The following is a 14,233-nucleotide window of genomic DNA, read 5'->3' as shown; positions in this document are numbered from 1 at the left end:
TACGTGAACACAAGCTTCTAGCAAAACCCGAGAAATGCCCTTTTCATGTTTCCACTGTTCATTATCTAGGATTTGTCCTTAGCCCAGATGGCATAGGCATGGATCAATCCAAGGTTAAGGCCATACTATCCTGGCCAACTCCGACCTCCGTAAAACAGATCCAATCTTTCCTGGGCTTGGCCAATTTCTATCGGAAGTTTATACCATCCTTCTCCGAGATTGTTCAACCGATCATCTCCTTGTTGAAGAAAGATACTCCCTATCATTCGACCCCAGCCCAGGAGAAGGCCTTCCAACGCCTGAAAACAGAATTTACGCAAGCCCCCATCCTGGTTCAACCTGATATAAACCGACCATTCCTAGTGGAAACAGATGCCTCTAACTATGCCATCGGAGCAGTTCTGAAACAGGAACTCGATGATGGGCTAGAACATCCTATTGCCTATCTTTCACGGACATTGACCTCCAGTGAAACTCATTACTTAGTCTTAGAAAAGGAACTTCTAGCCATCCGTCAAGCCTTCACCGAGTGGCATCATTTACTTCTAGGAGCTAAACATCCTGTCCAGGTCTGGACGGACCATCGAAATCTCCAAGTGTTACAGGCCCTGGAATGCAGAAACAGCCGTCAGGCCCGTTGGGCATTCTTCTTTGCCCAATACCAGTTCCAGATTCACCATGTTCCGGGAACACAAAACGTAATTGCTGATGCGTTGTCTCGGCGCCCTGACTATGAACCTCCTGATGACTGAACATTTCCCAAGATGTTTCCCCACACAATAATTGTAGCTCAGACGACCAGCCTCCTTGATGAAGTCCGCATTCAGACTCAATCCTCGGAACTGTGGAAAGATATCTCGGACAAGAACCAGTGGAAACTGAAAAGCAAAAATGGATACTTGTTCAAAGACAATGCCTTGGTCATCCCAACACTAAAACTACAGCAAAGGATAATAAATCTCTGCCACGATACTCTTTACTCCGGGCATCGTGGTATTTCCAATTCCCTCCGATTAATACAAAGGCAATTTTGGTGGCCTGGAGTGAAAGCTGATGTACAAAGGTATATCCAGGCATGCTCTGTCTGTAACCAAAACAAACATGGCAACAAGAGACCAGCGGGTTTATTGCAGCAACCTCCACTTCCAACAAGGCCTTGGGAATTCATAGCAACAGACTTCATTGTGGAATTACCACCTTTCAGGGGATACACAACCATCATGGTCACCATTGATTTGTTCACCCATGTGGCCCATTTTACACCTCTCTTTAAACTGCCATCCTCATCAGAACTTGCTGAAATTTTCCTGGAACATATATTCCGACTTCATGGACTTCCTTCCAAGATCATATCAGACAGAGGGCCCCAATACATTTCTCAGTTCTGGAAACATATTTGCCAAATACTAGGAATCCAACACGCTCTTTCCTCAGGATATCATCCCCAAACCAATGGAGCCACAGAGCGCGTAAACCAAACCTTGGAACAATAACTTCGTTGCTTCGCTACCAAGGTCCAGGATGATTGGTCCCTTTTAATACCAGTGGCTGAATTCGCCTATAATAATTCAGAACACTCTGCTATTAAGACCAGTCCCTTTTTCTGTAGCCAAGGACTCCACCCTTCGGTTCTACCTTCTATCCTTCCTCATCCTACACCAGTTCCAACAGTCGATTCCTGGGTTGAAATGCTCATTAATGTTCAAAGAGAAGCCAAAGAGCAATTAGAAAAGGCCAGGACCCAGACCAAACTGTATGCGGACTCCAAACGAAGACCAAGCCCCTCCTACACAATAGGGGATACGGTTTGGCTGTCCTCGAAACTGCTACCACGGCATTTGCGACCAAATAAATTGGCTCCTCTATATTATGGGCCATTCCTTATAAAGGAAATCATCAACCCAGTGGCCTACCGACTCAAGCTTCCAGACTCCTTGAAGAAAATCCACCCAGTCTTTCACACGTCCTTAATGAAGCCATATGTTCAGACTTCTCGAACTAACCTTCGGCCCAAACCAGTACTCATCAATGACCAACTGGAGTATGAGGTCTCCAGGATTTGCGATTCTAGATATAGACGTGGCAAACTCCAGTACCTGGTGGAATGGAAAGGATATCCCCCCAGTGAACGCACTTGGGAACCTACCTCAAATCTAAATACCCCCAGGTTACTCAGAAGGTTCCATCTGATACACCCGGGCAAACCCGGTGGAACGAGTTTCCGGAGGAGGCATGCTGTCATGAACCATCAAACTCGCCCCTTCTGGACCTCCTGGTCCCTGACACGTCGGGCCTTACACTCCATAATACTACCAACATGGCGGCAAGATCAGAATGCTGCTCGCCAGTCTTCACGTTCTATGCAGCGTCCTCTATAAAGAAGCCACACCCTTGCGGCCTCGCGCGTCTCAACACTGCTACTAGCTGTGATCGGACGTGTGCTCCGAAACTTCTCTAGTGCTACTTGCTATCCACTGGCCCCTGGATTCCCTTCTCCCGACTTCTTCCCTCTTTCCTAACTTCCCGGAATCCTGCGTCGCTTCCGCTTGCCCCCTACTCCTTCTTGAATATTCCCAGAGTTTTCCTGTGATCCTGGACATCAAAGCTGAACGTAATCTGGAAGCCGAGGACGGCCGAATGGGCTTATTTAAGTCCCGAACCATACGAAAGAAGACTCCACCCAAAGAGGACATCAGGCAACATAGACAGGTGAGAAGGGGGGAAACCTGTGACAACTCTTTGCGGGTGAGCTGTTTCTCCAAACATAGATTTGGGGGTAGATCTTTATCCTCTGCAGGTGTCTTCCTCTGGAACAGCCTCCCTGCCTCATTCTGTCATGAGCCTTAGCACCTTAAATTGTGGAAACTCTTCAAGACCTCCATCTTCTCTTCCTCCTCCTCTCTCCTACTCCCCTGCTAACCTACGTTCTCTCTCTTCAACCTCTTTCCTTCTTCTCCTCCCTAACTCAGCTCAGTTCTGCTGACTGGTTGTCTGGTTCACCTCCAGAGCCATACGGGTCCCAGGCCCTACACCAGTCTCTTGCACCTGCCTCCGGGCCATTGCACTATGTTCATCATTCCTGCACTTTCAGGTTACACTCCGTGAGTGTGCAACCTCTCTGCACTTAACCCAGGGCCCGCTGGACTGGGGGCACTTATCCCCTCTCCTATCCCTGCTTCCTTGCATCCTGTCTGTACGCATACATGATCTGAAGGTACTTGGAATAGTGAGTTTGTTTGTCTTGTCCCCCCCTTTTTTTGTCTCCCCTCCCTAGCATGTTAGCGACTGTAACACTTCATTCACTTGCACTAGCAGAAACGCTGTCAGGCCTAGTATGCTAGTTTTTATGTCTGATCATTTAGAAACGTTAAGGCCTAAAAATGATTACTGTATTCCCTTGTTCCTGTCCTGCCTTGAAGCGCTTTGAAGCACTCCTATTAGTGTATAAGCACTATATAAATAAACAATTACAATTACATGTAAGCTTAGCACATAAGAAATCTTCTGTCTTCCGTTAACTTACACAATGTATACCACAGATCACACCCTGCGTCAAGGGGCAGAGACATAACTTTCATGTACAATTTCTTCGGGGAAACGCACACTCAGTGGTTTGGTCTGGGTTGCGAAGCTTTTCAGCGCTATGGCAGAGGTTGGATTTCAATATATGTATTTATTTTACTGTGCATTTGTAAGGCTTATACATCAAGTAAATTGTGTTCCAAATCACCCACAGGGAAACAGGGAGGGAACAAGGGAATTAAATCAAATATAACAATGAAAGATAGAGGTGGACCTACTAGGCCTTGTGAGCATTCAGAACATGCAAGTGCAGGGAGAAGGGAAGGGATGATGGTGTGGGGTTGGGGGAGGTAAGTGCTAGGTATACCCAGAGAGAAGTGCTAGGGCGTGAGCAGGTGAGAGGGGTTAGCTGCCAATAAATAAGTTAGTGCAGCTAGTGGTGACATCGGCCAGTTGGTGCCAAGGCAAGTGCTGGGAGCGGACAGTGTCTGGAGGCGATTGGGTGTGGGAGGCCAGGACCCAAGAGGACACCCAAGGGTCCTGGTCACCAATCTCAGCAACAGCAGGGTTTGGCACAGGAGGGAGAAAGGGAAGCAGGAGGTGCAAAGGATGTCTTAAGGAGCCTACGGAATATGAGGGGATCCGACTCAAGACGAAGAAGAATGGGGAGGCTGTTCCATAGAAGCGAGCCTGCTGAGGAGAGAGATCGTCCACCAGCTCGCTGTTTAGTGAAGCGCTTGACACACAAGGAGTTGGTGCACAGATCTGGAGGGAGAGGGTGTGCAGTCAAAATTTCGAAACAAAAATATCGAAAGTCATAATATCGAGAAAAAAAAAAGTCGAAAAAAAAGTCAAATTCCTTTTTTTTAATTATATATTTATTTTGGGGTCCGGGAAAAAAATATGGGTAAAACAAAAAGTAAATAAAAAAGGGGGGTTTCCCCCCCCATTTCGAATAAAAAACGTAATAAAATAAAATGCAACTTTTTTTTCCACATTTTTTTTTCGATATTTTGACTTTCGACCTTTTTGTTTTCGATTTTATCACTATAAACTGAGGGAGAGTACTTAGTGAGAGTAGGTTGTACATAGTGTGGTCCCTGACCCCAGACAGCCTTATGGATGATGAAGAGGGATTTGCATTTGTTCCTTGCAGCAGCCGGGAGCCAGTGGAGAGATTTTAGGGCTGGATAGGTGCAGTCTCTGGGCTTGAGGCTAGGAATAAGTCTTGCTAACCTATTCTGGATTAGGTAGAGAGGTCGTAGAAAGGAAGAGGGTAGATTGAGGAAACAGCTATTGCAGTAGTCTAGCCTAGAGAGAACCAGAGCTCTAAAGTCATTGAGCTTCTGGGGGAAAGTGAGGAAAGGAAGAATTCCTTTTAGGAGGTGGAGTTGTAAGTGGGCCTTCTTGGCAAGGTCCTGAATCTGAGGGAGGAAGGAAAGAGAGGAGTCGAAGATGACTCCAAGGTATCTGGCTTTAGATGAGGGAGAGCCCATAGAAGATGGCCAGAGTGAGGGGCAGAAAGAGGCAGCAGGAGTCCCAATAGGAAGGATCTCAGTCTTGCTGGCATTAAGGCAGAGATCATTGAAAGTACACCAGGACTGGATGGCTGATGGGCAGTCAGGAATGATGGAGGAAGTAAGGAGAGAGTCAGAGGGAAGTTTGAAGAAGAGTTGTGTAGCATCTGCATAGCACTGGAGGTTTGGGGAGAAGGTGGAAATGAGGTGTGCAAGCAGAGCAAGATAGGTGTTAAAGAGCCAGGGAGAAGGGTTGGAGCCCTAGAGGACCCCACAGGTGGGGAGAGAGGTGGGAGAGTAAAACAGCCTAGAGTAACCTGGGACAGACGGTCACTGAGGAAGGAGGTCGGCCAGTCCAGTGTCTGCTCCAAGATGACTAGGGTTTCGTGGAGAAGCTTTATGATGGTGGCATGGTTGACCATCTCAAAAGCAGAGGAGAGATCAAGTAGAATGAGAACAGCTGGACAGTTGGAATCAAGAGATGCTAGCAGTTCCTCATGGGTGTTTAAAATTGCAGCTTCTGTGCCTCTGGATGCTCAGAATCCAGACTGATGGTCGTGGAGGCATCCAACAAGTTCAGTGTTCTGGGTCAGTTAGGAGAAGACCAGTTTCTCCAAGAGTTTCCCAAACATGAGGTGATAGATATGGGGCGGTAGTTGGCTGGACAGGACAGGTCTGCAAAAGGTTTTTTCAGGACGGGGCACACAAGGGAGTGCTTGAGGGAGGAGGGGAAACATCCAGTAGAAAAAGATTGGTTGCAGAAATCAGCGAGTGCAGGGGCAAGAGAGCAAATATTGTCCTTAATGGTTCTGGAGGAGCAGGGGAAACCTGTTCGAATTAGACCTTCATGGAGCAGAAAACTCTGGTGACCTTGTCAGGTGTGCTAGGAGAGAAGGAGGAGAGAGAGAGACAGAGGGAGGATGGGAGGCTTTAGGAGGCAGGGGGTAGGGTAAGAGGAGGGGGAGAGGGATGCAAGGGTGCCCAGGATGTCCAGAGTTTTTTAATTGAAGTGTGTGGCTAGTGCATCGCAGAGGGCCTGGGTGGGAAGAGGTGGGGAGGAGCCTGCGGAAGGGGTGGCTAGTTCCCTGCAGATTTTAAAGAGTTCAGCCATGTGTTGAATGCACCAGAGACGCAAGCCTGGATGTGGGCCCTTTTCTCAGTGTAAATGGAGAGTCTGTATTGCCTTTGGAGGAGACGACAGGCCAGTTTATCAGAGGGTGAGCCTGAGGTCTGCCACTTCCGTTCCACAGCTCTGCACTTGCGTTTCAATGCTGCATGTTCGGATTCAAACCAGGTCTTACGCTTGGAGGCATGTTTTCAGGCAGATCCTAATGAGTGGGGCAAGAATGTTACGGGTATTAGTGATGGCAAGAAGGAGGTTGCTGAGAGCAGAGTCAGAGGTAGAGTCTGCAGTGGCGGCGTGGGAGGGATGAAGGTAGATACGAAGGCAGCAGCTGACACTCGTTTCATCAGATAGATGTTCATGAAGGAGTTGGGCAGGGCTGGAGGAGTTGAAGTCAGCGGCTCGATAGGACCCAGGTGTGTGGAGAGGAGAGAATGATCTGACCATTATAGTGGGGTGATGATTGGGGGGGTTGTGAAAGAACTGTGTGGATGAAGGCATCAAGAGTGTGTCCAGCCGAGTGGGTAGCACCAGAAAGTAGAAGAGGGAGAGCGATGTACAGAGATCACGGAAGAGAGTCCATGCTGTGGTGGACGAGTCAAGGTGGACATTGAAATCGCCGATGCGAAAGAGTTTAGAGGTGGTTCTGAGTAGAGAAGAAATTCGCCCATCCAAAGAGGAACAGGGTAGTAGAGCCAGGTGGCCTGTAGATAGTGGCAATGGTCAGAGAGGAGGTGGGAGAGATGACCAGCTTGCAGATGAGGCTCTCGAAGGAAGGGTACGGCTGGGTTGGTATGAGGGAAGAAGGAACCCACTCAGGGAAGATCAGAACAGCCCCACCGCCTGCACGGTCAGGCCGAGGCTTGGAAATGATCGTATAGCCATCAGGGAGAAAGGAGTAAAAAACAGTGACTGAGCTGGACTTGAACCATGTCTCGGTAAGAGCAAAGATATTGAGGTCAAGAATTTTAAGGAGGCAGATATTGGCAGCTGTTTGAAGGCAGAGCAAGCATTAAGCATGGCTAGATGCAAGAGGTCTTTGATAGTTACACTTGTAATCTGTGTGAAATAACTTGAGGTTCTCAGTTGGCACGTGGCCTCAGTCTCTTCTCAGTGGCCAATCTATACGGATGCTGGTAGCATAGCATAACGTCCCCCATGGGAGGAGGATGTCAGAGAAGGCCAATAGCTTCCTGTCTTTCTAGGACTCTTACAGAAATGCTTACCTATTATGGTTGGCCCACACTGAAGGATGGTGTGATGAGGTGGGCAAGCTGCACGTAATGTACCAACCATCTTTTAACAAGACATAATCGAGCCCATTGTCGTATCTTATTTTTCTCCTGGGTAGGAATCAGACGGGCAGGAGCTTCCCTGCCCTCAAGACCCAGCGGACCTTCTGGAGGCAGATCACGCAGCAAGGAAGCGTCTACCCTCCAGCTCACATTTCAGCACATTCAGGACCTGATGCCAGATGCTCTGCTTGGATTATTGACTCTTGCCTGCCACATCATAATTATGTTCTGAGATTGTGTCTATCTGAAGAGCCAAGGCCTTCTGTCGCCTGCAGTTAAATTTCAAAACGAAAGTACCCCATCTTCAATGATGGTGGCTGGCATTGACAGTCATGTTTGTAAATGGAAATAGTTGATTTTCTTCATAACAAATGTGAAAATTGGTAACCTGCACTGTACATTTTCTTTTGTGATTACCAAAAAATACCCATGAGTATGCAGCCTATTCTAATAGTGCACATTGTACAAGGTCCCAAATGATGATGACTCCTGGGGAAGGATTGTAAGGCAAGTGACATGCAAGTGACATAAATTGGTAGCATCCTAGGTCATCTATGGGTTGAGAGCCTGCTTCATAGATCTGTGTATAACCTTGCAGATCCAAGTACCAACTCACGTTTTCATCTTTCAAAGATTGATACGGTAAATACGGACCAGTGAGTTGGGTAATAACCCCTGGAAAAGAAATAACCTTACAAACAATACATACAATATGGAAACCTTGTCACAGTGCTAATCTTATTGCATTAAAGATACAGTCGGTTCATTTATCGAAGACATCTCATAAATGAGAAGGATTTAGACCAGGATTAGAAAAGCCAAGGGCACAGTCAAGGGCTAATGGGTAAGAGGTGCATAAGGATTATCCACTGTTATATTTGATGCCCATCCAAGATATATCATACTACCGATATATGGTCAATATCTCTACTTAATATGACAGCGGCTGTTCGCTGTCACAAAGTGCTGATATATGCCCAGTGCTATCAGTGGACGCCGACCACATCAAAGACGTACAGTATGGATTCAATGCCAGACAGGCTATGTTCGATTTCCGAACAAGTCCTAGACCATTTTCTAGGCCGATTCACCCAACCCAGGACTGGTATTTGCTAAGCGAGTCCTCCAGTTGTGCAATTTTGGTGGGGATTTAGCTTTCCAATTGGACAAGATCACCTTGCGGGCTGTAAAAAGCATGATATGTGTAATCATTACCCTTGGGGCTTCATCATACACTTGCCACACTCAGGTGTACTCCCATGCATCCCTGTTTATATTAGACAACACACCTCTCCAGACAGGGAGTAAGAGAGGGCCGGCCCAAAGCATGTGACCAAGCGCCATCATCTGCTCACAGTCCCACCAGAAGTAAGAGTCAGTCCATAAGCCCATGGTAAACATTTTACAAGGTGTGTAGCAAATGTGCTGTATAATTTTAAATTGTATTTCCCTGTTCTTTATGTTAAAGGAGACACGATTGATCATTGAAAACAAGGAATAAACGTCTTCATGATCAATTTGTATGTCTAAATTATCGGACCATCATTTAGCCAATGTGTTTTTTCGTAGTAGATTGTTTGAAATGCCAGGTAGGTCTAAATCTCTTAATCTTGGAAAGGAATCTTCATTCTCCATCACTTTGTTTTCCACCGGTGTCATGTGTGTCAACTGAGGTGATCTTCTTTGCGTGTGAGATCAGAGATCTGCAGGACAGCCACTCCCCTGGGAGGAAAGCTAGGCCATTCCTCATTTTCTCTAAAGGGTCTTGGTACAAAGTTTACAAACAGATGCGCGATTGGAATATCTCTACATATCTCCTCCTGTCTATATGTTATTGATCTTTTAGGGAGTAGCATATTATTATTATGATCATTATTATTAGTATTATTAGGGTATTTATTGAGGGTGGACATAGCTTTGGGAAGCAATGGAGCACTTTACAATCATAGGGGAAAGAGCACAGTGAGGGAAGCAGAGAAAAAAAGGAGCAGGGAGCTAGCAGGGGAGGATAAGGGTGGGAAATGGGCAGCAAGGGATCTACTAGCAAATAGAGGGGGGGCAGTGGGGAGCAGATAGGTAGGATGGGGGTGCAGGGTGTGTGGACCTAGGTGTTAAGGTCTGGAGTTGAGCTCTATCCTGAAATGTGGAAGTGATGGGGCAAGTCTGATGTTGACGGAGAACAGGTTCAAGAGTCTTGTGGCATAGACAGAGAAGGCCTGTCTTCTGGTTCTTTCCTTCCTGCACTGTTGTAATTCAAGTGTGCACCTCTCCTTACGTCTGGTGGATCACAGGCCTCCAGAGATGCTGTGTTTCACAGTGAGGTAGCTTTGGGACTCCAGGATATGATATGATATTTGTATTGTATCGTGCTCATACACAAGTGTTTCAGAGCACAACGAGGCAAGGGAGGGGAACAAGGGAGGACAAAACAACGATCTTACTAGGTCCAGTGACATTGAGAATGCGCAGGTGCAGGGGAGAGAGAAGGGGGAAGTGCAAGGGAGATGGGAGAAATGGAAAGTGCTGAGCAAGGGATAAAAACAACAAAAGATAGTGCAGCCAGAAAGGTGGCAAGTGCAGGTTTAGATCGCAGAAAAGGGGTTTCTGATATGTGCAGGTAAGGGGACTGTATGGCTACAGATACAGACCCAGGTGCAAGGGTTGCCAAGAGGAAGTTCAGGTGTGTGGCTGGGTGGGCAGGGAGCTGGGCCCATAATCAGAGGGTAAACCAGGTGTGCAGTGCCGAAGCAGACAGATCAGCTGTCATGATCTCTGCTTCCAAAAGATCAGGACTTGCCCGACTCCCTTGGAAGCAGACCCATAGTCCCGGTTCCGAGTGCCAGCCAGTCCCAATTGGGACCTTTTGGACCCTGTCCTGGCGCCAGTGGCACCAGGCTCATAAAGATGCCCAGTCCCAGCGCTGGAAGCGCCGGGCTCATAATGCTTGGGTGGACTTACCTGCAGCAGACCATGCTGCTTACTTACCTGCCAGTTGAACCCCTGATCCTCTTCTGTTTGGGACTACTTTTCCTGTTGGGTGGGGCAGGAGCCACTCCCTAGGTTCAGAACACTGGAACTCTTCTGGAAAGCAGGAACTCTTTTCTTACCTAGGCGTGGCTGTGGAAGGAGACACCTAAGCACTACAGGAGGCTATTTAAACCACACCCGATGGATGAATCTTGCTTTGTGTTATTCTGCATTCTCTGCAGCAGAACGCTCATCGTGTCTTCTGCTTCTGATCCTGGGCCTAAGGGAACAAAGGCTTACCATCCTGGAATCCAGTCTTCAGCAGCACCTGTAAAGACAAAGAAAGAACAGGTTAGCACTACGGTCTTCAGTGGCAGCGCATCTCTTACCTGGTCCATCGGCTGTCACCAACGCCTCGTGCTGCATTCCGGCATCTGAAAGACAAAGGCTTACCTACTCTTCGCATGCTCCGGAGGTCTTCGCACTGCATTCCGGCATCTGAAAGACAAAAGCTTACCAGCTCTTCGCACACTCCGGAGGCCTTCGGCGCTGCATCCCGCATCTGAAAGACAAAAGAAAGTGCGTTTAAAGACATTGGGCAACTTTATTACTCACGTGCCATTACTCCTTCCCACGCCAAATCCAGTGGGTATTCCAGCACCCTTCAGCTTCTCTAAAGCTCCGAACTTGTACCTGCAAGATAAAAGGGACAGTTAGTGCGCATCGTGAAGCAGGCTACAAGCGCTTACTTACGTGCTTCCAGGCGCTTCTATTCCTCACGCGGGTTCGATCCTCAACTCTCATCAGCCCGCCATCCGCCATCGCCGGAACCCTGCAAAACAAGAGATATCATTACAAAAGACTTTTAAGACATTTGAAGTGCCCAGAACTTACCGTTCGTGCAGTTAACGACGGACAGCAGTCCTCTGAGGTCAAGAGGCCTGCACCCTTATCCAGTGAAGAAACTGGTTACGGCACCCTGCCCCGAGGCAGATGGAGAGCTCGGCGTTCACTTACCTAAGGTGAGGGCGTTAACCTTTGGGGTTCTACAGGAGAAGAGAAAGGGAAGAGGAGAGAGGCACCCAATAACCCCAGTTCATTAATCCCATATTTTCTATCTGCAGACATCTTACTCTTCGAGTCAGACATACAGTGCACAGAGGTCCAGCCCAAAGAGCCAACCGTGTGTTACACATCACCTTTGAAGATACGGCATTCACCCAGTCAAGACCGGCGCCTCTGCGGGAATCAGGTGAGCGTTACAGAACACAAAGCCTACCGCAAAACTCCCACCCAGGCGCTATGGAAACCTCGGATACCGACCAGCTAGCCCAGTTACTTGGGGAACTAAGAGCAGAAGTGCATGCAGCCCGTCAGGAAACGAATGCTCTAAGAAGGGAACTGATTATTTCCAAGGAGCGAACAGACGATCTCGCTAGACAATTGCTACAGTCACAAGCCGGACAAACTCCGTTACCCGCATCAGGGGCAAATCTTCCTTCAACATCCTCTACGAACCCAGTGCAGATCAACCTACCTGGGAATGTACCTCTGGCTCCGCCCGAACGATTTTCTGGTGACCCAAAGAGGTTTGCAGTATTTATTAATCAGTGCCGGTTGCACTTCTTATGCCGGCCAGCAGCCTTTCCAACTGATCAAGCTAAGGTAGCTTTCGTGCTTTCGTACCTTAGTGGCAATGCGGCAGACTGGTCGATCCCTCTAGTTAATCAAGATGATCCGGTTCTCCATGATTTTCAAGCTTTTCAGCTCAGTATGGAAAAACTGTTTGCAAGACATTCACAGGGGCAGGCCTTGGACAATGAGCTCCTTTCATTGCGACAGGGTAATCAAGACCTTTTGGCTTATATTGCGTCTTTCAACAGACTGATAGTGGAAACTCGATGGCCTGAGGACAAAAGGATTACGCTGTTTTATAGAGGTCTACGTGGAGAGCTCAAAGATGTGTTAGCCCAAGTAGTGAATCCCCCGCAAGACTGTTCGGACTATATTGACTTAGTCGTTCAAATTGACCACAGACTGCAGAACAGGAAGGCCGATCGTTCCAAGTCTGATGCTCGAGTATTTTCCAAACCACCAACTCCTACCAAAGGAGTAGACTCCGGGGAACCCATGCAAATAGGGGGCCTGAAAGGACCACTAACACAAAAGGAGCGGGAAAGGAGAAAACAGCTGCAATTATGCCTCTATTGCGGAAACTCGGGCACTTTCTTCGAGACTGTCCGGTGAAACCAGCCAAGAAGGCAGTAGGAGCCGCAGTTACCAGGGTCACAAACTCTGAGCAGGGAAACGACCTCGCCCGACAAGAATAGAGGTCCTCTTGCCGAGCGTTAAAACCAGTTCCGTGACCTCGCATTTCGTGATACCTATGGTCCTCATTAGCCCTGAACATCCGGATCGATTACATGCGATTGAAGCTTACGTCGACAGCGGTGCCATCGGCAATTATGTGGATCATGAAATGGTTTTGAGGATGAATCTGACTCTTTGTCCAAAGGCTGTAAAGGACGTCATTACTACGGTGGATGGTACGGAGATAGCCTCCGGACCAGTAACGCATACCACCCAAGAAGTGACGCTAGTAAGTGAAGATGGACACCATGAGAAGATCGTGTTCGATGTGATCAAGGCCCCTCAGTTCCAGATTATTCTAGGAATTCCTTGGTTAGAGAAGCACAATCCTCAGATCGATTGGCGAGCAAGAACGGTTCAGTTTCCAGAGTGTGTCTCTACTTGTCACCCTCGACCTGGTGTTGCACTGGCAGCAATTTCCTCTGAGGCTCCCCAGTTACCTCCTGAATACCTAAAATTCCAAGATGTTTTCCGGAAGGATCAGGCTAACTCTCTACCTCCTCATAGGTCTTATGACTGCCAGATAGACCTGATACCTGGATCTACTCCTCCTTGTAGTAGAATTTATGCCCTCACCGAGCCTGAGAATCTTCACCTCCGACAATACCTGGATCAATACCTAGCGAATGGGTTTATTCGTCCTTCCAAGCCCCCTGCTTCCTCAGCTTTGTTCTTCGTTCCAAAAAAAGAAGGGGACCTTAGATCTTGTATAGATTATCGCGCCCTGAACCAGATCACCGTTAAGAATAGATATCCGTTACCTTTGATCCCTGAACTCCTGGACCAAGTCAGAAAAGCATGCATATATACAAAGCTGGATCTTAGAGGAGCCTACCACTTGGTACGAGTAAAAGAGGGGGATGAATGGAAGACGGCCTTCCGCACCAAGTATGGGCTATTTGAATATCAGGTCATGCCCTTCGGACTTTGCAATGCCCCGGCCGCCTTTCAATATTTTATGAACGATGTCCTCAGAGAGCTCATAGATGTGTGTGTTGTTGTTTACATTGACGACATCCTCGTTTATTCTTCATCGGAAACTGAACATCGGAAACACGTGAAAATGGTCCTCGAGAGATTGCGTCAACACAAACTTTTCGCTAAGTTGGAAAAATGTGTTTTCAACGTGACTGAAGTTGAATTCTTGGGATTCATATTATCACCTAGCGGAGTGCGTATGGATTCAAAGAAGGTCGATGCAATTCTCAAATGGCCATCGCCATCCTCCGTAAAAGGTGTTCAAAGCATGTTAGGCTTCGCTAACTTTTACCGCAGGTTTATCCCCGAATTCTCTCGAATAGTCCAACCCATCACCGCCTTGTTAAAGAAAAACAAACGTTTTGAATGGTCTACCGAGGCGGAACAAGCTTTCCAGAATTTGAAGACTAGATTTATCTCTGCACCGATCTTAAAACATCCTCGCCCAGAACTCCCCTACA

At 47.7% G+C, this 14,233-nt stretch overlaps 1 protein-coding gene across 8 annotated transcripts in view; it reads left to right on the top strand.

The window, feature by feature from the left end:
• The window catches only part of C3QH19orf38 (chromosome 3q C19orf38 homolog), a 415,371-nt gene extending 406,397 nt beyond the window's left edge, over window positions 1–8,974 (top strand). For all 8 annotated transcript variants that reach the window (XM_069604266.1, XM_069604260.1, XM_069604264.1 and 5 more), the window contains one exon: window positions 7,514–8,974. In XM_069604266.1, the coding sequence (XP_069460367.1) occupies window positions 7,514–7,736 (223 nt within the window). In that variant the 3' untranslated portion in view covers window positions 7,737–8,974. The remainder of the gene's footprint in view (window positions 1–7,513) is intronic.
• Window positions 8,975–14,233: the final 5,259 nt, after the last annotated feature.

This window comes from Ambystoma mexicanum, chromosome 3q (assembly GCF_040938575.1).
Source record: "Ambystoma mexicanum isolate Mex_15411 chromosome 3q, UKY_AmexF1_1, whole genome shotgun sequence".
Lineage (NCBI taxonomy): Eukaryota > Metazoa > Chordata > Amphibia > Caudata > Ambystomatidae > Ambystoma > Ambystoma mexicanum.
This window is presented reverse-complemented; position numbering and strand designations above follow the sequence as displayed.